At 43.3% G+C, this 19,914-nt stretch overlaps 2 protein-coding genes across 7 annotated transcripts; one reads left to right on the forward strand and one right to left on the reverse strand.

Annotated features, from left to right (window-relative positions):
* The first annotated feature begins 844 nt into the window (after positions 1–844).
* kif17 (kinesin family member 17) lies at positions 845–12,488 on the forward strand. Of its 5 annotated transcripts, none has more exons than XR_007194814.1 (15): positions 845–1,481; positions 1,814–1,960; positions 2,181–2,282; positions 3,283–3,472; positions 4,495–4,947; positions 6,374–6,474; positions 6,851–7,019; positions 7,547–7,641; positions 8,341–8,465; positions 8,871–9,096; positions 9,778–10,036; positions 10,533–10,636; positions 10,915–11,044; positions 11,459–11,565; positions 11,836–11,924. XR_007194814.1 is itself a non-coding variant. In XM_048254762.1 (14 exons), exons 1-14 carry the CDS (start codon positions 1,251–1,253, stop codon positions 12,024–12,026), a joined length of 2,523 nt encoding a protein of 840 aa, XP_048110719.1. In that variant the 5' UTR covers positions 846–1,250; the 3' UTR covers positions 12,027–12,488. The 5 variants fall into 5 exon arrangements, 3 of the variants coding, with proteins under 3 accessions (XP_048110719.1, XP_048110721.1, XP_048110720.1); XR_007194815.1 differs by having other exon boundaries at positions 11,462–11,565; XM_048254762.1 differs by lacking the exon at positions 11,459–11,565 and having other exon boundaries at positions 846–1,481; positions 11,836–12,488.
* Positions 12,394–19,226, reverse strand: zgc:158258 (uncharacterized protein LOC791186 homolog). Of its 2 annotated transcripts, none has more exons than XM_048254765.1 (4): positions 19,141–19,226; positions 17,017–17,188; positions 16,548–16,746; positions 12,394–15,450 (listed from the first exon to the last, which is right to left on the reverse strand). In XM_048254765.1, exons 2-4 carry the CDS (start codon positions 17,119–17,121, stop codon positions 14,189–14,191), a joined length of 1,566 nt encoding a protein of 521 aa, XP_048110722.1. In that variant the 5' UTR covers positions 17,122–17,188; positions 19,141–19,226; the 3' UTR covers positions 12,394–14,188. The 2 variants fall into 2 exon arrangements, with proteins under 2 accessions (XP_048110722.1, XP_048110723.1); XM_048254766.1 differs by lacking the exon at positions 19,141–19,226 and adding an exon at positions 18,727–18,832.
* Between the last annotated feature and the right edge of the window lie 688 nt (positions 19,227–19,914).

Genomic DNA, 19,914 nt, shown 5'->3' on the forward strand with positions numbered 1-19,914 from the left:
CTCATATTGCCAGATTCCAGACAATCACCTACACATATGAATATAGCCATATTTCTACCGGCATGCTTCCTAGTGACATTAAGACAAAAATATAAAGAAAAAAAATCATGAGACGTGAGTTATTTTTTCTTGATATAAGACTGACAACACATATTCCCTATTAGGCTACATAAGACAAATATTATCACATCATACATTCTCAGATATGGGTAAAGCACAGACTGTCTTGGAAAAAAAGATACATTACAATGACCAAGATAACTAGCTAGATTAACTATCTAAACAACACAGCCACTATGATATAATTTCATGGAGTGCTGAAATGTAGCCAATACTATTTTGGACCATTTCTGAACTGTGAAACTGTGAAGAAAATATGCTTTGTGGATGGACAATATCATAACTTATTGCAATATTATAACTATTCCACCTGTGTGTGCATGGTTAAAATTCTGAAGTGGAAGTTTAGGCTACAGCACAAATATTTCCATCCATAGATAAGAATAATAAAGTCTAACCTCTGAATTTCTTTTCAAAGTGCACCAGATTGATGCATTTTACATTAAAATATAGGCTACCAAATTTTCTTACGGGGGAGAATGCCCCCGAACCCCCCTAGGGGGGCTTGTGGAGATCTAGTCTAGTGATGCCCCTGGGACAATGTCCCCGTTTTAAGTTTACAACGATTAAAACATTACACGTTTTACGCTTCTCAACTGAAAATGTCCCCGGATTTTGTCTCAGAAATCTGGTCACCTTACCTTTTAGCCTTATTAAAAGGACGCAACATGGGAGAGGATATCCTCTAGTGTCAGAAGTTTATCGTTACCTAGCAACTCAGAACGCCACGACCCAGGGAACCTGTTCCTCTGTGGCTGGCCGGTTTATAGGACGAGCTGATAATGTGCTGTTTGTCTAACCTCACTTTTACGAGGACACGACCTCGGAATACCGGAGCTTGAAGACCGCAAGCGGTTATCTTAAAAGGGGATGCTTCGTCTGTGGTCGGGTCAAATAGGACCGCTCATGTCATCTATTTTCCACAGCTTTCCATCATACCTACATTGTTAGCACGCTAGCTCGCTTGATGGGTCGGTAGGTGCCATGGCCGTGGCCGAGCCTATGGATAGTGAGACAGCAAGGCCATTTGCTTGGCCAGTCCATTCATTGTAGAGGATCCTTGACATAGACTTACAAATAAAATCATATAGTTTGATTACCTCGGATTATATGTATATTAAAATCTCAAAATGACATCAGAATCGGTGAAAGTTGTTGTTAGGTGTCGACCAATCAATGACAGGGAGAAAACACTGAACTGTAAAATGATTGTTTCAATGGACACAAGTCTGTGTCAGTGCTTTATTGAGAAGCCAGGGACTTCCAGCGAGCCACCGAAGCAGTTCACGTTTGATGGAACTTACTTCATTGACCAAACCACGGAGCAAATCTACAACGAAATTGCCTATCCACTGGTAGAAGTAAGTGCTGTTCATCTGTCATGTCAAGATACTAGTGGTTAACTTTAACTGACCCATCAACGTATGCACTTGACTGTAACTAGATCCTTGAGAACTAGTCTAGATCAAATCTGTAATAGTAACCTACTGTAACTTGAGAGTCAGGCATATCCTGTTTCTAGTGCTGGTTTTTGACCTTATGCATGAAGGGAGTTACCTCTCTGCTACTGACCTTCTCTAAATGGTCAGTGATTTGCAATGTTTATGATGATCTTCAAATAGTTATGAGGCTTGTAGAACTTTGCATTTATCCACTATGTCTTGCCTCTGTCTGTGACCATGTTATTGAACAGGGAGTGACTGAAGGCTATAATGGGACAATATTTGCTTATGGCCAAACTGGAAGTGGTAAATCCTATACCATGCAGGGAGTAGTGGAGCCCTCATCGCAGAGAGGTGTCATTCCTCGCGCGTTTGAGCACATCTTTGAAACAATCCAGGTATAAACACCGTTTTGCATTATGTCATCCTTGAAACGTGCTATCATGCTCTGCCCAAATAAAGCGGATGTCGTCCATAATTCATAAGCACAAATCTTTTAAAAAATGACCTAGAACTCCTCAGATATCGGACTGTGAATAATCAGTTGTACCACTGCCACTGGGATACCTAGTATTGTGTTTTGTTTGTTTTTCTGTTGATTTGTGTTTGTCTTTAAAGTGTGTAGAAAACACCAAGTTCCTTGTCAGGGCATCCTACCTGGAGATCTACAATGAAGAAATCCGGGACCTTTTAGGAAAAGACACCAAGCAGAAAAAGGAAGTAAATATGTCCACCAGTGGTAATGTGTTAGACTGGATCTCTGTTCATCTCTGTGTATCATTAACTGGTCTGTAACAATACAGTAACAATACTTGTGTGGGCAACATATCAAAGCGGTCAATTTGGATCAAAATTGACATAAACACAAAACACAAACACAAAAAAATCTCTACTACCTAGCTAGAGTTGTTGCAGCCAAAAGTCACGGATGGGCAGTATTTCTGATACATGTATTTCAAATAAGTATTTCAAATACAAAATAGCATTTTGTCATTTGTATTTTATTTTGTTGAAAAAAATGGCTTTATATTTTGTATCAAAATACTTTAAAGGTGTGTAATTTTGTAGTTTATAAATACTGCCAAATGTTTTTTGGTAAAACCAATAGCCTACGTTTGGTGATGTGATGACATCATGAAAGTGCAAAACAATGAATGTAGCGGCAAGATGAGTAACTTGTGTGTTGCTCACACACACACACACACAATACACACCCTCTCGTACCAACATCAAGTTTCTTGGGAACTTTAATGATCAGTTTTTTGAGAACTTTAGTCATCAAACCGGAACATCTGGAACCGGTTATGTGGTTGCCCTGCAACAATGCTCAATCTGGACATGCATTGACAATGTCAGAGACTTGTCTCCACTGTGTACCGCTTGACAAGTTCAGTTGTGACTTTTTGAGTGCATCTCTGATGAAATAGGCAGATCAGCATAGTTGATCTGTTGATTGTTTGCAGTTTATTGCATGTCTCGTAGGCAGAGAAAAGCTGTTGCTCCCAAACACTGTCCACTTAATCACAGTCAGTGTACTGATGAAGGAATAGATTAAATAGACAGATACATATGGAAGGTTTGCAAAGGGATATCATGGTCCATTTAAAGAGTATTTTTAGTACTTTCAAAATGGAAAGAGCCAGCCCTGCTATGACATTGTGTCTAGTCATGAAGTTAAGTTTGTTGTATGGGTGTGGGTGTGTGTGTGTGTCCTTCCCAGCTTAAAGAACATCCGGAACACGGTGTGTATGTGCGAGACCTCTCCATGCACACAGTGCACAGTGTTGCAGAATGTGAGTGCATCATGGCGCAGGGCTGGGGCAACCGCTCGGTGGGCTACACCCTCATGAATAAAGACTCGTCGCGCTCCCACTCCATCTTCACCATCCACCTGGAGATCTGCAGCACTGGTTAGCAAACAATACAAATGCAAAAGTGGGGATTAAAACTTGTGTTTGTTGCTGTAGTGATGTATTAATCAGTCTAGGAAACATTCAAGGTCTAGGAAACATCCAAGAAAATCCTCAGATACACTGCAAAAACTGCTTGTCTAACCGGGAGTTATTAATCTTATATTAAGATCTTATATTAAGACGTCTTATCAAGACAAATTTTCTTAATGCACTGGCAGCCAAAAATAGCTTGTTTTCTTGATAAGGATAAGGAGGATAAGTCTAACTCTTATTAAATTAATGTCGAATGGTTTTATGAGAAAGTGCTAGGTAAGTGTCTTTATACTAAAAAACAATGCTCAACTAGATTTCCTTTTTTTATCTTAAGATTATTTACACTTGGCTAGATATCAGTTTTTAACTTGCTTTTTTAACTTGTCTTTTTTGGCTGACTCATCAATTAAGACAAGTCATAATATTATTGTTCATGTCCTTGTTCATTTTCTATCTGCATACATGTTACATACAAGTGTACGACACATGGACAAAAGCATTAGACTAATTAAGAATTACTGAATTTGTGTGTCATTCAGGCCCATTACCACAGTAGTATAAAAAAAAGCACTTAGTCAGCATTCACACTTGTGAAGGAATGGGTTGCTCTGAAGAGCTTAGTGATTTCAAGCATGGCACTGTCATAGGATGCACAAAGCAAGGTCCGTGTAGACATGGTTGGGTGAGTTTAGTACGGAAAAATTTCTTGTCCAACATCAGTGCCAACATCCCACAGACACACCCCAAAATCTTGTGGAAAACCTTCTATGAAGAGTGGTAGCTGTCGTAGCTGTCTTATGCCTACAGATTTAGAATGGGATGTCCTAATAGTTCCTGTGGGTATAATGGCCAGGTGTCGCAATACTTTTGTCCATGTAGTGTACGAATGAAATAGTCAGATCAGTCTTGTGGTAGGCCCTATTAGTTTTAGAGGTAGACTGCATCATCTGAGTGTTTATGTTTTGACTATCCAATGCATGCCTCAGATGCTGCAGGGAAAGACCACTTGCGGGCGGGCAAGCTGAACCTGGTTGACCTGGCAGGGAGCGAACGGCAGACCAAGACGGGCGCCACGGGTGAACGCCTGCGCGAGGCCACCAAGATCAACCTGTCGCTGTCGGCACTGGGCAACGTTATCTCGGCACTGGTGGACGGGCGCTCCAAGCACGTGCCCTACCGCGACTCCAAGCTGACGCGGCTGCTGCAGGACTCGCTGGGCGGCAACACGCGCACGCTCATGGTGGCCTGCCTCTCGCCGGCCGCGGACAACTACGAGGAGAGCCTGAGCACGCTGCGCTACGCCAACCGCGCCAAGAGCATCCAGAATCGCCCGCGCATCAACGAGGACCCCAAGGATGCCCTGCTGCGCGAGTACCAGGAGGAGATCAAGCAGCTGCGGGTGCTGCTCTCCGGCCAGCTGGGCACTGCCAACCTCACATGTGAGACACTCGTATGCAACCAACTGCCCGCTCTTGCTATCATAGGATATAATAAGAATGGGGTGAAGTTTTTAATAGGTCTTGTTATTCTAATCTTATGTAATCCAACCAGAGTTTCCGCTAGGAAAAAATGGTGCCGGTCAAAGTGACAGGCAGAGGTTTCGTTTTCCGGACATTTTGATGATATGCCGGTCAAATATCCTATTATCGCTTCTTAATTACCTAGTCAAGTTGAGGAAAACTGGAGACAGGCTATGTAGCTTAAAGAATGACATAATCAGGCTGAATAGAATGCAACATTGTAATTAGCCTAACTTATGTAAACATGCCTAACAAGATCTAGCCTATGTTTTCACCCACGTTATCTCCAGTGGTTCCACTGTTTAACTAGCACAGATGCGCACACACAAGAATGAGCGCTCACACCACTACCCCCTAAGGCTATGCCTCTTTATTTGATAACAATAAATTAAGAAATATTTCCTATTCTGGGAAATGTTTAGTTTTTTTTTCTTTCGGTCGCGGTTCAGTGATGCCGTTTAATTGTGCCGGAAATTATCCGTGGACCATCTCCTCGTCGAGGAGGCCCTAACCCTGCAGATCATAGACAGAGAAAGCATAGGCCTACTGTATGCTTTGGGTACAGAACACAGTTGCATGTCCAGTGTACACGGAGAATGAGTGTCTTGGAGCGGCCGCAACCCGGCAACTCCACTTCCAACGTCATGATTCCGACAGATAGGCCCGACACTTATGGTTTTTATCTGGTGGTGGTGGAGTTGACATCTGAGGCTTCAGACGTTACCAATTTATCATCATCCATCGCGTCTGGCCTCTGAAAAAACTTTTAAGGCTAGTCTGCCTGGGCCTGGCCATGTTTGAACCGCCTCACTCATTTGTTCGTTGTTTAACATGGACGTTTTAAGCGTGCGCTTCCTAGGCCTATTTGAAATGTTTCCTATTTGAAATGCAGCATAGGCTATGCGTGTTGTTTAATAGCTTTCAAACGGTAGAGCCTGTACATTTAAAAACATAGCCAAAGGACGTATTGCTTTAATATAGACTTACTTTAAGGCTTATTCTCAAATTCAGATTGCGTTAGGTGGGATTATTAGCCAATTTCAATCAACAATTCGACCGGAGAGATTTAATTTTGTCGGACATTTCATTTTTTTTTCCGGCCAATGTCCGGTAATTACCGGACAACGGAAACCCTGAATCCAACTAAATATTTTTTTTTTTAGTTTGCACATTATAATCACTTTTTCTGATAATTACTGATGTTTATGACCTGCTTACTTTGAAGCTATTATGTAGCTGTTGTAAAAGAATACACTCAATTGTAAACAGTATAAACAGTCAAACTAAACAAGAGATTTATAGGTTGAGATAACTTGAGACTTGTGCTTTGGTGCTCCTTCCTCAGCTTTGCTGGCCAGTCAGATGTCCGATACTGAGGCCACGCCCCGCCCCAGACCACAGTCCAGCTCTCTAGAGAGTGAAGCGGAAAAGGAGAAGATCAAGCAGGTCAGAACAAACAGGAACATCGTCACCATTGTATGGACCCTTATAAAACCCCTAATGTGATTTAGCATAGCGTTGACACAGTGGTGCACGAGTGGAAATATTCATTGATTCGATTGCTTCCTTCGTAAAAGAATAAGAAAAAGATGAAGAATGGTGGGGGGGAGAAAGCACATTTTATCCAAACCCATTTAAGTCGCATTTCATAATTAGCCCCAACCTGTAGCATAAAGTTGTACTTATAGGCTGGGAAAAGCCATGAAAATGTAATTCAAGGTTATTGAAAAGTCATGAAGGGTTTTGAAATGTTCGAAGTTTTGAAATCCGTGAAAATAATTGGGAACCCTGTAAAAGGCAAGCTCTCTGGCTTCCTGAGCAGGACTATGAGGAGAAGCTGTCCAGGCTCCAGGCCGACTACCACGCAGAGCAGGAGTCCAAGGCCAAGCTGCAGGAAGCCATCGCCGTGCTGCGCACCTCCTACGAGGCCAAGCTGTCTGGCCTGGAGAAGTCCAGACCGGACCGATCCAACACCACCACCACCAACATGGGTGCTCAGGAACTTCTACATTATGCTTTATACTAAATCGTATACTCATTGCAAGTAGACATCACTATTATTAGTACTTTATGTACAGTTGAAGATGCGATTTTTCAAAAGTAATAAAACGATAGATAAAACAACAATGAGAAAATTACGTAATAAGCTAAATTAAATGAAATATTATATAATATACAAAACCAAAGCCTTCATTTTAGTATAGACCAGAGTGTTTGTTATTGAATGATATTTTATTAGGTTTATACAGGTCAGTTTTCCCAGTACATGTAAAATGTGCTCTGTGGAAGAATGTCCCCCGTAACCCCATTTTGGACAGTTGACAGTGGCTATTGTCTGGCTATTGTCACATAAACAGTTGAGTTTTTAAGCTCTCAAATTTCAGTAAGTGTTAATGTGAGAACACCCCACCCACAACCCACATTCCCTCAAGAGAACACAGATTCCTCTTGTCTCTCTTTATTCATCCCTCTTTCTCTCTCTCTCTCTTTACCTCTCTTTCACTCACTCTTCTCCCAGGGAGTCAGCAGAGTGCAAGCCCTTTCAGGGAAGAGGAGGAGTTCGCTGATCATGCTGTCTCCCAGGAGGCCACTGTGGAGAAAGACTTGGCTCAGGTATGACATCAAGGGGTCCTAGTCTTTCCTCACACTCTATGCTACACTATGCAGTATCTGAGTAACCCTAAGTTTCACTGTTGTGTTAGTCCAAGTCTCAGTACAGTTTCAGTCCTATCGTCAGTGTTCCTTTTTTATTATTCAAGCCATTTCAGGAGTGGCAGTGTATGAATACTCTATGCCAGTGTTTCTCAAACTTTTTCAGACGAAGGACCACTTAACCAATAAAAAAGAAACGCACGGACCACCTAGCTAAAAAAAAAAAAAAAAAAAAAAGATTAGACCTACTATTAGCCTACACAATAGGCCTACTCACTGAACCACCTTGCTTATTGTCTTTGCACTTTGGTTATTGTGTCAGAGGATTCATATGATTTAAACTGGCATATCTGACAGTGTTGCAGAACTGTTTTGATTTACATATAAGTTGGTTCAATATTGCAAACAACTCATCTATATTATATTTTACCATGTCTGCTCGCAGACCACTTGGGATAGCTTGTGGACCACCAGTGGTCCCCGGACCGCACTTTGAGAAACACTGCTCTATGCTGCTATATCCTTGATGTCGTCTGCTCTAAATTCGCTATATTGATAGAGCCATTGAAATAGGGTCAGTGTATGACACATTAACATGTGATTAGCAACGGGAAGTCTATACAGTCTTTAGCATGCATTTGATAAGCCCTTGTTCTGTAGGTGGCGCAGGCACGGACTGAAGGCCCTGTAGTCAGCGCACAGAGAGAGCCGGGGACTGCCGGCTACTCAGAGCACAGCCCCACAACCACCCCCACACCACTGGACCAGAGACACGTTATCAAAAGGTGAGATTCAGTAGGCTGAGAGAGCCACCTACGCATGGTTCCATAGTAATCATGTGTGTGATCATTCAGATGTTATGAGTGATGTTGTTGGGGTTTTTTTTCAGCATTGTAATGAACATGATGGATTGTGGTGGTAAATGTGATTTTGATGGTATGGAAGTAATAGTGATGTGATATGGTCAATGATAACAGTAAGCATATTTTTATATTGATTTAATGAGTGTTGAGAAGTAACGTGAGGTTGATGGTGATTGGTGATGGTAGTGATGATGATGATGATAGGCGATGATGGTGGTGATGATGATGACAGTGGTGGTGGTGGTGTTGGGGAAGGGGCTGTAGTAGCAGTAGCAGCAGTGGGTGATGTGCGTGTTTGTGGTGACGGTGTCGGCACTGGCGTCTCAGGCTGCAGCAGCTGGAGCAGGAGTTTGTGGGCGGCGAGCAGGCGCGCAACGAGGAGCTGAGGCAGCGGCGCCGCCACAGGAAGACCCTCGCCGACAAGAGGAAGAAGCATTTTGTCGAGTCGCTCGACCAGAACGATGAGTGCGACAACGTGCTGCTCAACGTCTACAACTCCATCCAGGAGGAGGTGCACGCCAAGAGCAAGGCCCTGGAGATCACGCAGGAGAAGGTGAGCCATCCCCGCAGCTCTGGAGCTCATGAACATAAAACTGTGCCCAAGTGGAACGGAACACTGCTGGACATCACCATGCACAGGTAGCCAATACTGGTGCAGGTTTTCTGGCTGACTGTTAATTAGTTCAATCAAGTGTTCTCGTGAAACTTGAGACAATTAATTGCTAATTACTTTCATCATTAGCGAGTAATGGTAACAGACTCTACACATCGGTTGTCTCCATCTGTATGTTTTGCACTTCTTTAGCTGGAGGTCCCGTATTGACATCTGAAATATTGTAATCACCTCAGCTTTTAATTTATACTGGCATTTACAAACTGACTGAGCCACCTTACAGGAGACTCACAACTGTATGTGTGTAATAGTAATAGATAGAGTGCATTGATAAACCTAATATGGGTTTATATACACACACATACTGTACAGTTAAGTACATAATTATTCATACCCCTGGCAAATATTGATTTAATGTTGATTTTCTCTTTATCATTACGCTTGATCTGACTGAAAATGACAATGCCACATGCCAAAAGGTTGTAAGACAATATGGTATTATTATTATTATGATATTATTGTGTTCACTACAATGAAGAGATTGTGTCCACATTAATGTCCTCTCTTAGGACATTTCATTTTTGTCATGAGGTTTAGTGCTCTTCCCTCTTGTGTGTCCAGCTGAAGGCTGCCAGGCTGGAGATCCGTGACCTGCAGTCCGAGTTTGAGCGAGAGCGTGATGACTACCTGGGGTCCATCCGGCGGCTAGAACGCGACGGGGAGCTGCTGCAGGGCCTGCTGGAGCGCATGGCGACGCTGGTGCGCCGCGACTGCAACTTCAGCAACGTGGAGCGCCTGCGCCGAGAGGCCACGTGGGACGAGGAGAGCGCCACCTGGAGGCTGCCCGAGGTGCTGGTGCAGAAGACGGCCCTGCCTGCAGGTGAGGGGGGGAGGAAGGTGAGAGTGGGTAGTACGCAGTCGGCGGTCTGAAAGAATGCTTTTGTGATTCGTTTTGTGTTTTAGTATGCATCCTGGTGGAATGCAAACACAATTGACCTTAAAATATAACAGGACAAGCCATTACAGGGCCTTGGTTATCTATTTTAGCCATAATTTCAGCATTGACCAAGAATGTAATCTTTTTGACATTCTGATTTTCTATCCCATTTCATCCACCTTGTGTCCTCTGAAACCCTTGTTGCATAGTGATACTTGGGAGTTATCAGCATTCTCACATTCTTTTCTTCATCTTCTGCTCTTATTCAGGCAGGGAATATGTCTTCAGTTTAATCCTGCCTGTGCCTGTGGTCTCTCAGCAGCTCTCTCTCTCTCTCTCTCTCTCTCTCTATATATATATATATATATATATATATATATATATATATATATATACCTCTCTCTCTCTCTCTCCTCTATCTCTCTTTCTCTTCCCTCAGCAGTGACTCCCTCTGCAGTGTCAGCAGCTCCAGCAGCCCCAGCAAGCCGACTCCCTGGCCAACGCAACTCCAGCTCTGACCCCGGGGAGCCTGTGTCCTTCATGGTGAGCTCCTGACAGCAATCAACAATAACAACTATCACTGGCTACTGGTGTATTTGCATAAATATTGGCCATATTTTGAGCAAAAGGTGTATTGGCCCGTACAATTTAACCGCTGTACATTTGGAAAATACCAGAAAAAGTCAACCCAAAAGCTATATACGGTATTTACAGTTTTGATATTCTCAAGTTCAAAATGTCTTGAATTCCTCAAGACATTTTCTGTTTGATTTTGGCTGTTTGTTGTTGTTGTTGTTTACTCATCTCTTCCGAACCCCCAGCAGGAGGAGGAGGGGGACCGCTACAAGGAGTTGCTGAACCGCAGCGGGAGTGAGAACATCGCCAGCAACTACTTCAAGTCCAAGAGGGCCAGCCAGCTGCTGGCAGGAGAGCCCATCAAGGCCATGGGGGGTAAGGTCCACATCAGGCCCCACAAGTGCAAGGCAATGTAACCTAATCATTTCTGAGACAAGTTGCAGGCATCAAATTCAAACATTTGTCATGAAATAGTAATATTTGTTAGTTTTATACATTTACATTTTATATGTTGTCTATGTCATTTTTGCTAGTAATGGGTTTAAGAGATCATCACATTCTGTTGTTTACATTTTATAACTTTTAAACAGAAAAAAAATGTAATAAAGGTAAACAAAAAAAACCCACCAGTAACCATATAAATATCATAATGACATATCAAAAAGACCAGTAACCATATAAATATCATAATGACATATCAAAAAGACCAGTAACCATATAAATATCATAATGACATATCAAAAAGACCAGTAACCATATAAATATCATAATGGCATATCAAACCATTAGCAGACTGGTGGTGGAAGCAGTGCCACAGTGCTGGTCTGTGAGACTTCCAAGCATGAACACAGGGTGGAGCTGTCTGTGAGGACTGAGGAACAACAGGTGTTCTTGAGGTAGAAGTGTAGCCTAGTTGAGAAGGGATGAATGAACACGCAGACAAAAATGTCTTTCCAGTTATTCCTCATTTTTCCCAATGCATCCATGTGATTATGCATTTGAAGGAGCACAAGCTTCATAAAATCATGAGCTTATCATCTAAAATGCTCAAAAACAACAGAAAAATATTTGAAGGACAGTCTATTTGAGAAATGAGGATGTGATAAAGGAGTTCAATCCTGCAGCAGCACAACTCCTCTGTATTTCCTCTCTGACCCTTCCCACAGGTCTCCACTCCCCTCCTCTGGGAAATGGCAACTCTCTCCTGACCGCCAGCAGCACCAACCTCTCCCCCTTATCCAGCTCCGAGTCCCTCATGCCCCGACCCTTCCGCCTGGAGTCGCTGGGCAACCCTCCCTCCATCAGCAAGGCCAAAAGGAAGAAGAGCAAATCACACTCGTCCTACTACGGCAACTGAGGGGAAAACTAACACTGTGATGATCATGATCGTGATGGAGGCAGATGACCAGTAGGATCATGAGTCCACTCTTAACTTTTCATGTGGCCTTTGTTTGACCCTTGACCTGATGGAAAAAAACACCTTGGATGACATCTCTGTTGCACTGAGAGGGGTATACACTATACAGGTCATTAAGAGATTTTTTTCCAGAGCTTACAGTTAGTGCTCTAAGGGTTGCCCTGCCATGAACACATTAATTTAACAGAGCATTGCAGCTGTGTTTATAGATCTTTATTTCTTTATTTTGAAGATAACATACTACCTTAACTATGATGTCCTCTAGCACTACCTTGCATAGCCTTATGTGTTAGCACTTTAGCACTAGTTTTCATCACAAATGTTCCTGTAAATATTATGGAATGTAATATTTAAATGTCGTGTCTGGCCAATGTAACAGCCATAATAAATTACTTAAATGTTTTTTTTTTTGTACTTTCATCACTGTACGTAGCTTTAAGCACCTTAGTATAGTACAGTTGATAGAGTGTGGTGTATGAAGACAAATATGCACTAAGTATGTTGACGCCTTCATATGTCATGGAATGTATATGGCCACACAACATACACAAGATACCTGCTCTCTGAAAAGCCGAAAGACTCTCATCGCTTGTCTTAATTTGAATGGTGCTTTTATAGTCTCAGGTGTCTCCCTCCAGATCACATTTCTCACCATGGTGACAGCCTGATATGACAACAGAGTTGAGGCTTTGCTAGCAGAGCTTCGTGACACCTCCGCTATGCAAAGATGTACCAGCTCAGAACAGCTCACGCTCATAGCCCAATCATATCACAACGCTATCAGATCATCCTGCTCTGCTGTCATGACAACAAGGTCATGTTATGACCAGGTGATGGATCACACACACACACCTTGCACGTGTCACTAAGGCCAGTGGTCCTAGGCAGCGTTGGTGATTGATGGGAGTTGGTGGTCAGTTTGACTTTGCCGTGTCAGTGGTCGGTCACACAGCAGGATAATCTGATAATGTGGAGCTCGCTGACAGGAGATCTCAAATGCCGGTGTGCTGCGTGTAAGATGAGTAGCTTGGCTTGGGTTCGAGTGTGTGTGTGTGTGTGTACGTATGTGTTATGGGGGAGACTTAAGTAATGAGAGACCTTTGTACAGAATGTTCAGACAGAAACTAAGAGAAAGGCATTCAGGTACTGAAGCTGCACTCTTAAAGAATTCCTTGCCTCCACTCAAATTGTTTTGTGAGGTGAGGAGAAAAGAATAAACTAAGTAAATTAATGATGAACAACGAGACTGAAACACAACTCAATTTAAAAGCCCAGAGTGTACACCATGGGTTCTTACTAAGCAGATCTTATTTCTTTTGTGCCTTGTCCACCTTATTATTCTACTCCAGTGAGCAATTTGGGTCAAGCCACAAATCCAGGAATCCAAGGCTTGTGAAACATTTTTAGTTTTACATATTACACATTTGAGCAACCACAAATGGATAAACAGTCAAAGAGCACCATTTTATTGTGCTGTAAAGACTGTGGAAATCTGACCTTTGATGCCGCATTTAAAAAGACTGAGCACAGAGAAACTTGAGCAGTACAGAAACTCTTGCTGGTGGCAAAAGGGACATAACTGAATGTTATGGGTTTTTAAAATAAACTGTGGTAACACTGACTATGGCTGACAGGATATATGAATGCCTGACTGGTCAAACCATCTTGTCCTTGCTGATACTGGTAGTCACAGACCAACCATGTCTACATTGAAATGTCCCATTTCATATAAAGTGCCTTTAAGTGTTAGGTACTATTTGAATAATAGGTTTTTGAGATGTGTGTGAGCACTATTGCAGTTTGCTAACTTCAAACTTGACACTAAATGCATCCAGTGTGATAAATGAATACATTGAATGAATTTGCACTAGGCCTCCCAAAACAAGGCACAATGCCTCCCAAAACTCATAATGCACCGATATGCACTGCAGCTAATCGTGTTATTATGCTGTTTAAAGAGACATCCTGACCAATCATGACTGAACTGTAGTTTGTAGTTTGTGCGTTAGATAAAAAAACAACAACAACCCTTTTGAACATACCACATAAACCTTTGAATTTTGGGAAATGTAGTTTTTTGGGGGGAGGGCAGTGAATGGCATCTAGTCCTTTAACAGCCCTAGTTTCCTCAGGGCTTCCCGCCGGTCCTCACCCATGCGAGGCAGCATCAGTACACTGTGGGGCACTGGCTGGCTCAACACAGGACGTTTGACCCCGGACTCTAGGGACTTCCACTGCGCTGAAGAGCCCCCATCCCTCTGCCCGCTGTCTTTGCAGTCTTTTCTCATGTCCAGTGTTGAGGAGCGGGGCTTGCAGTTGTGAAGGACGCTGTTGTTATTGTTGTTTGTCCACTCCGGTGGGTTGTTTTTGGAGTCCCTGTAACCGCTGTCTGAGACTGTGTGGCTGGACAGCGAGCTGCCCATGCCCGGTCCAGAGCGCTCCAGGGTGGCCGCCTTGCCCGCAACAGGCTTCACCGACAGCTGCTGAGCGCCGGACGTGGCGTCACTCAGGGAGCGGTGGTGGACCCTGCCGCTCGTCCAGTGCGTCTGCCTAGTTTTGAGCGCCACCGTGGTAGGTACGGGAGGTGGTTTGCAGAAGGGTGGCTCCGGGACTGATAAAGGGTCAGGAGGGGGATGAGGAGGAGGAGGAGGAGGTGGACACGTAGGTGGGCGCACCCATTTAGACTGATGCGGCGTTGTGGATGCCTCTTGATCCTTCAAGAGGCCCAGTTTATACAATGCCTCCATCCTGACCTTCTTAGGATCCATAACAGTCTTGTCCGTCTGCGGACTCGTGGGAATATTCGAGGGGATCTTTTTCGGTTTCGGTGCCACAGTGGGAGGGCTGGGCTTTCTGACGCCATACTGGTCACTCTGGGCATGTGGACTCCCATCGTCAAGGAGAATCTGTTTAATTGGCTTAGCGGGCTGCTTAGCCTGGCTCTGTGTGGTGTGGGAGGCCTCCTGGGCTTTCTTCATGGAGGCGGCCTTGCGGAGCTGCACCAGGCCTTCGTATGACAGCGGGCCCCGTGGGGAAGCGCACTCCGCCAGCCTCTGCTCCCCTGGGGCTGGGTGGTCAGTGGCTCTCGCTGGGCTGCTGGTCTCTTTCAGCGGAGGAGGGATCACCACTACGTTCACCTCAGATGGGATGGTGGGGTGAGCCGGCGGTGCTTTACTGGTCACAGCTGGCATAGGTTTTTTGGGAGAGCTTCCTCCCTTTGGTGTGAAACCCCTCCTTGGTTTGGAAAGGACATTGGTGGACCCACTGGCCAGGACCAGAGGTGTGGGAACCAGATAATTCAGGATCTGGTTGTGATCTTTGCTGATTCTGTTCACAGGCTCTGCCTTGTGACAAATGGACACTTCTGAAACGCAAAAAAAAGCTTTTGTCATGTACAAGACAAACAACTCCCTGTCAACTTCATCATAAAAGGCACTTTGCCAAATGACGTATTCCTGACCTATTAACTTGTTATAACATGAAAATTAAGAACATATTTATTATGACCGCCACGCAGTGAAGCTAGTTAAAAATTAAAAAGCAAAACATTAGGTGTTTTAATCACAATATCTCTGGCTGACATGGTCAAAACTGCACGAAATTGAAAGAGTAGGATCATTATGACACCCTCCGAATGTATGCCAAGTTTCGTGGACTTCCGTTCATGGGGGGCCTTACAATAAAATAATTTATGTGTACATTTAGTGACCGTACACCAACAAGGATTCCGGGGACACTGAAAGACCGGGGTACACGAAACTTGGTGGGCATGTAACCCCACATGGATAGCATGGAACCATCGCTTTTTGTTTTGATCTGTAGCCCCCCCCGCTGGACTGGACCCCCCGAAAGGAGGGTAGGGCAGACACAGTTTTCTGTGAATATCTTGAGAACCGTAGGGCCTAGGATGACCAATTTTTTGAGTATGTTTGCCTCCAGGGGTCATGTAAACCCATTCCATATGTGCATAAACAGATACACACGCACACACATACATTCACAGTAATCCTACGTATGACACATACTCACACTGTAGACATATATACTCATGCATGCACAGGCACATAAACAGGCAAACACACAAGCACATGCACATGCACACACACACACACACACACACACACACACACACACACATAAACATAAACATAAACATGTACACGCACACATGCACACAATTCAAGAATTTCTCAGAATTATGAACAGGCAAGATGGGGGTGGGGTTGTATAAAATGAATTTTACATGTGAAATCTATGAACTAATCATGTTTTGGTACTTGTTGTCTAGCAGATACCAGTGAGAATTGAGTGTGCACAAAGCAATTTAGTGATAGAATCAAATATGCCTTTCAGCGAGATTTATTTTTGTGGAAAAAATGTGCTGGACTGGGCAGCGGTCATATTTTGTACCGCTCTGCGGTACATCTAGTTTCAATAAATGAGCGGCAGTGACCAACACACCATTTTTTATTTTGCTGTGGCTCATGGAGGCAGAGAGGTTCGCCATTCTAGTGACCAGATTCCCTGGTGCCGGAACAGCGTCTGGCTCGTCATTGGACAGTCCGCTGTCCTCCTCCGTCTCAAGGGCTTCGATGGTCTCCTCCAGGAACATGAGGCAGGCTCTCTCCTCTGCAGAGAGGTGCTCCAGGCTGTCATCGCTCTGGAAACGCCCGGAAATATCAGAAATAGTGCTACCACAGCATAGGAATGTTGCATTTGTTTTTTTTTTGTATTGCTTTATTGATTGGCACTGCCAGACACAGCCAAAGTCGACAGTTACAGCAGTGCTGAAGCTTAGATATCACAGATAGATTCAGCAGGAGTATATCAGCTATATTTTGCTTTGCATAAATAGAACTTTCCATGTTTATACACTTTTACTTGCACTATAGTTCTGAATGGTTGTGTGTCAAACAATGAGGTCACTTACAAATCCAGAGTTGAAGCTGACAACACTGTCACAGCTGCCCGCGCTGTCCATCTCTCTCCTTGTGTCTAACACTACTCCACCCAGCCAGGTGTCACTTCTCGGCATCTTGCGAAAATAGGTTTGTTGGTTGCAAAAAAGCTTTGGTCATAAAGAGCCAGACTCATGCCTGGAGCTGTAACAGAAGAAATCAGTGGGTGTGAATAGATATGGAACTCAATAGTTCAGTGTGACTGAGTTTGTCTGTCCCACACGGAGAATAGGCTATACAAAAATAAACAGGACCTTCATTTGCATCCTCTGTTGAAATAATTCTTCCAGTTAACCCTGCACCAAGCTAACTGATCCATGTTATTTATGCTCCGTCTTTAAATGGTTACCCTTCCTTCCTTCCCAAGGTACACACATAAGATTGCAGACACTGATGAACAACGTGAGCATATAAAAAACATTCCTTGTGAAACTATCATTTTGTTTGTTCAATGACTAATGTCTATCCTCTTCATGTGCATCATCTTAACCAGCTCAAAATGGACCCCATAACAGCTCAGTGCAAGACGCTGTGTGCAAGCTGAAAGAGACCACATAATATTGTGAACTAAAGCCAAGGAAGGTGGCCAGGTGATTGTAAGTGACAACAAAGAAAATAAATACACTGTGGCAGTCAGCCCACAGAACAACGAGAAATGAACTATGACCACATACCTCTGCGATGGAGGGTACATTAGCAACAGTGGTCCTGTGGTACTGGAATGTGTCAGGTGTGGAGGCGTGAGATGTGTATCATAGCTATGTCTGCATCACAGTTGGTTTTTAGCTGATTACTCCACTAACCACACGTGACTCAGATTACACCACACGCTACACTAAGCCACTTTAACAGGATCAGGTTTAGCATGAATGGAACGCAACATGAATAGCGCACTGTTTACAGCCATCTAGGCTACTCAATCCTGCCATGCCTGCCTACCCATTACAGTTATCACTGAAACATAACATATCAGCCAAGAATCAACAACCACATATCAAATTCACAGAGTACATGATAGTAATTGATTCCCTATGGATGAAGGGTATTGATATGGTATGGGCCAACAGGATGAAGATTCGATGGATGTCTAGCCCACAGGCCTGTCAGCATTACAGTCTACGTTTGTGAAGATGCTGCAGTGGATTGTGAAATGGGCAATATATTTTATATTATGTGCAACCTGCTTTATTTACTGAATAGACTACTGACTGCTTTTTTTATACCTCAACACAGCGGGGCAACATATTGGTCAATACAACTTCTGTTAGATGTGATTGCCTGCACCAACTTGTTCTCGATGTGATTGCCTGCTTCCTTCTTTCAACACCACTCAGAGCAATTTATGTAAAACAACACTTAGCTTGAAACGCGCCCTGAGGTTTGTATTTGAATATGACAAAGATTAAGATAACATTCACTGACGTTTTTACATTACGCAATCTGTATGAAACAGTCTTTCCGCTTAGGAGCCTGCTCAGTGTGTTACTCAGAGTAAACTGTACAGGTGTTGATAAGCTCTAGGGTTACTTTAGGTTAGGTTTTTCAGACCTTGTACCAAAGGGCTGACACATGGCTGAACATAAAAATGAAATGCTATGCATCCCATATCAATACAATGAATTTAAGTAAGTAAAAAAAAGAAAAAAGGAATGTCTCTCTTGAAAATAAGCAAAGTGGTGCACCTGTTGTCGTTACTGCAGACTGTAGACCTCTCTGGCCTTACGTGCTGTAGATATAGCTGTGGCTATCTGAAATTCAGAGTTTATTGAACCAGTGCAGCTAATGATTAGTCCCCACGACGTTTCACCAGACAGAAAATGAACGGAATCATCTCACAGAAGCTTCTGCCGACGTCTGATCGCATTGATTCCGGGACAATTTAGTAAGGGACAATTTCAGTATTATGGCACTAGATTGCAGGTGCAAACTGTACCGCATGTAAAAGATAGCCATAGTCATATAATTTGCATCCTTCTATGGCCTATTAGGGTACAGGACCAGAAACATTATCCATGCCTATGCCTATATTACAAATTGTTGGCTGAAACATAGTCTACAATTTATTTATAGGCGCAGATAAATGAGATAAGGCCTACCTTTTCTTTGATGCTCTTGATGAATTATATAGGCTGAGTCGTGGGCTATCCAAATTGCTGACCACTCCACTTCAGTTTGTGGTCGGTAGGCTACTTGTCAGAAACGGGCATCTAGAGTCCTTGAGTCCAAGTAGTAAGGTTCCAACCAATCACCTCCCACCTACTGCCAGCAACCAATCATAGGCTAGCCTACTGTCAGTCGGAAAACATTTCGGTATTCCCGGGTGTCTGTCTACGGTGCCCTGTCTAGCTGACAGAAAAATGCGACCATCATGTGGGGTACACTATTATGAATGGGACGCGCATGGGCTAGAAAATAACCAAGTCAGATGTTTTCAGGTCATATTGCCAACTATGACTACAACTATAACTAAAGTTTAGGTAATAGGGTAATTTTGCATACACCCAATTAATCATTTACAACATTTTGGTCTGAAACTTTGATGTAGCCTACTACACGACTTTATAATGCATCGGTATGTTTAAATGTAAAACGTTGTTGTAGGCTACGGAACAAATATCAACAAACACATCCATGTAATAGACTGGCTACTCTAATCAAGGAATTAGTGGCAAAGGTTACTTAAAATAACATTTCGTCTAATCCAAGTGAATCAAGTGGTAATCCTATTTAAACGATTCATTACGGAGGTCATTATTTAGAGGTCAGTGTTTTTGATCGAGAGAAATTAAGTTACTAACCTAGCACATAGTTTACCATATGGCCTATCTCTCGGTCGTCATCAGAAATAGACCTTTACCTAAAGGTCGACT

This window comes from Alosa alosa, chromosome 10 (genome assembly GCF_017589495.1).
Source record: "Alosa alosa isolate M-15738 ecotype Scorff River chromosome 10, AALO_Geno_1.1, whole genome shotgun sequence".
In the NCBI taxonomy this organism is placed as follows: domain Eukaryota; kingdom Metazoa; phylum Chordata; class Actinopteri; order Clupeiformes; family Clupeidae; genus Alosa; species Alosa alosa.